At 27.5% G+C, this 3,576-nt stretch overlaps 1 protein-coding gene across 1 annotated transcript; it reads right to left on the reverse strand.

Annotated features, from left to right (window-relative positions):
• Window positions 1–1,548: 1,548 nt before the first annotated feature.
• On the reverse strand, window positions 1,549–2,178 carry LOC129313988 (receptor kinase-like protein Xa21). Its single transcript, XM_054957370.1, has one exon. It carries the CDS (start codon window positions 2,176–2,178, stop codon window positions 1,549–1,551), a length of 630 nt encoding a protein of 209 aa, XP_054813345.1.
• Window positions 2,179–3,576: the final 1,398 nt, after the last annotated feature.

The following is a 3,576-nucleotide window of genomic DNA, read 5'->3' on the forward strand; positions in this document are numbered from 1 at the left end:
TCTGTTTAGTGCGACCAATCAAATCCTCATACGCGAAGGGTTTTATCCAAGTCTTTGCAGTATAATAGGGCCACATATATTCAGAAAGTAAGATATTTTTTATCATATATAGCATGATTAAAGGGGCTTTTGCAGATATCGCAAACCAAGCAAACATTCTAACATTTATTATATTTTGTGTTATGCCAATTTGTTATATTTGTCAATAATATATCATTGTATATTAATGATAAACTCTGGTAAATTTTCAAATTTTTAATGATAAATGTTTTGTATATCAATATGAACTGGCGATACTTCCAGTGAACCAATTTGTCCATAATTAAATAAGGCTATAATAAATTAATTGAGATGAATAAAATTAGTCAAAACCCTTACAGCACACAAATTGATAGAAATATGTTATTTCGTTATTTGAAGAGTTAGTTTTATGCATATATTTAAACAACTGTTGCCCTATATAATTATTTTTAAGAGCATACGAACCTTAAAAAATATTATGGCTGCATGTTGTACAAAAGAAATCAGACGATGGAATGATCAAATTAGTGCTCAAAAGTAGACATTTTATTAATAAAAAAGAGATAATCTATTATTTTTATAACATGAAAAATAATGAGATATTGACAGTCAAACTGACAGTTTGGGTTGTTTCAGATCTTTTTTTTTTTTTAAACATGAATACACGAATCCATAATCAAACCTATTTAGCACGCAATTATAAACTTTAATGTAGCTTATATCACAGGGAAAAAGTCATAGAAATCATTTGAAGATTTTCCTTCATTATGTTGATCTAAATTTTTAATAACTTTTTCACAATCAGAATCATTATTAGATAGTTATTTCTTATGATTTTCTTTATAAAATTGGATTTGGAAAAAAATAAAAGAATGCTTAAGACATGTCCTATAAGAAGCATATGCAAATGTTTGACAAGTTTTTAATGTTATAAAAAGTAGATTATATTATATGAGTAATAATTTATAACGTAACTACAAAAAGAATTCTGAAAAATATATAACTTAAAAACATAAAATTGTCTAGCTGGTTGAAAGGCAATTTCAAAGAATATTTGATCAATTTATCTTTCCGCAATAAGAATATTTTATTATCACCAATATATCATAAAAATTAACTGTAAAATAATTATCAAACGCACTAATTTGCTTAGGTGAAGTTAATTTGGTATATAGGAAGTATATACTTATGCAAAGCTGATTCCATGAAATGCAGAAAATGTGCTAACTTTGATAATTTGAATATCCTTAAAGCTAGGAGGGTCATGTAGAATGATAATTAACATAATTTTGTTGATGAATTTATTCTGACAAATATAAGTGAAAATTTTACGCCAGCAAAGATCAATTAAGCTTGATAACAAGGCACACATAAATCTACATTAAAATTAAGCAAAAGGAGTTCCAAATAGAAAATAAAATTATATCATTGTAAAATAGAAGAAATGCTAATAACACATTATGCAAGGCATACCTGTTAAGGAGTTGTAGGCCAAAGACAACATCTCAAGTGAGGATAAGTTAGAAATCATTGGAGGTATTCTTCTGAAAGCTTATTTTCCGTGATCCGTAAAATTTTCAAACTTGATAGTTTTCCAATCTCAAATGGAGTGAATCCTTCAATTAAGTTACCATTCCAGTTCAAAGTCTCTAACTTTGACAAGTTGGATATGCTTTTAGGAATAACACCTCCAAAACTATTATTACGGAGGTGGAAGTGTTGAAGAGTAAACAAGCTTCCAATCCAAATTGGAATTTCTCCATTGAATTCATTGTAGCTCAAGTTAAGAATTTGCAGCTTGTGTAATTGGATCAACTCTTTTGGCAATTCACCATAAAGGTTGTTACTATGAAGGTCAAGTTCAAGCAAGAAAGACAAATTCCCAATTTTTGAGGGTAAGATCCCCTTGAGACCCATCTCACCAAGATTCAAGGCTATTACTCTCTCATGGTGAGAATCACACATAACTCCAACCCAATTGCAAATGGACGAAGAGTTGGACCAGCTAGCCAAGTGATTGTAAGGGTCCTTAACAGAAAACTTGAAAGCAAGTAGTGCTAATTCATCATTCGTAGTAAAATTGGTGAGGCATAAAGTGAATTGAAAACAAAGCAGTGAAAACATGAGGAAGGGGGAATGAAAACAAAGATTTGCCATGTTGGGTAGGTTTCAAGGCTTCTTTGATTGATGAAGAGGTTGGAGAAGAAGTTTATACTATATATGTATGTATATGTGCGCGCACGCACTTAGAAATTCATAATCACAACTAGATATTTTGGTATTTTGTAAAAGTAATTAATAATATTTTTTTAAAAATTTTCCTAATGAATATTTGAATTAATGAGAATTTTATATTTATTATTTATCAAATTATCCTATTAAAAAAATAGACATAAAAAGAGTATATAATTTTTAATTATATTAAATTTTTTAATAAAGTTGGTTAAAATGTCTTATAAGATTGAAAGAAAGATATACACCTTTATAGCCTCATTTACAAGTCTGGGAGAATAATTTTTTTTAGTCATAATAACGCATGCAATTAATTTCTTAACATATGTTTTTTTCCAATTAAATATTAGTGAGAGAGTATGTTGTTAAAGTATGTACGCCAACAATAAATTATTTTTTTATTTTGCATTCAATTTCATAAGAAATTCTAGCATCTAAACAAACACAATATTTTTCCAGTTTTAAAACTAATCACATATTCTTGTTGGCTGGAAAACACATGTTTTTTTTTTTGTAAGACTGTTTTTCTATTTATTGTATAATTCTTTAATAATTAATATTAATACATCAAATTTTAACATTGTAGGAACTTGGATGTAATAGAATGCAATTCTTTTGAAGACATTTTTCGCAGTCTTGAATCTAATAGCCCATGTTTAAAAAACCATAACACTAATAAAATTTTATACTTAATTATTTTAACATAAAATTAGGAAGAATTACAATTAAAATTCTTGTAAAAAATCAATATAAAATAAAGGTATTCAAACTATGAATGTAGAAATTGATGTTATAAACTTCCATGAAGTTGCACACAAATTCTTCTTTTACACTTTAATTTTCTTTTGACACGGTCAAGAAAGGAAGTTTCATTTCACTTCGACCAAGAATTTCATGTCATGTACTGCGTTTGAAATGTCAAGTAGGCCTTATACGTATAAAGTGCGTTGTTGCATTTACAGGCCTCATTGTTTTCCTATTAGACTGGCTCCGCATAAATTCATTGTTGAAATTACCTAATTGCCCTGGGCTTTTTAAAAAAAATTTGGGAGAAATATAGTTTCATTAACAAAGATAAATCATTTTTTCCTTAATTTTGAAAATTATAGAGATGAAAAAAGTTATAAGAAGGCCCATTCATTAATCCTTTGTCTCTTAATTATAAGGTATCAAACAAAAAGATGAAATAATCTTCCATTTTACTCTTTAACTTAATAAAGCATTTGCATAAATAATAAGATGACTCATTATCTTCCTCTAATTAATATGGACATAATTGAAATGTTGAGTTATCTTTTTCAATAAATAAAAAATAACTAAAAT

The sequence above is a fragment of the Prosopis cineraria genome, unplaced genomic scaffold, assembly GCF_029017545.1.
Source record: "Prosopis cineraria cultivar Desert tree isolate PC_DT_omini unplaced genomic scaffold, ASM2901754v1 PC6, whole genome shotgun sequence".
Lineage (NCBI taxonomy): Eukaryota > Viridiplantae > Streptophyta > Magnoliopsida > Fabales > Fabaceae > Prosopis > Prosopis cineraria.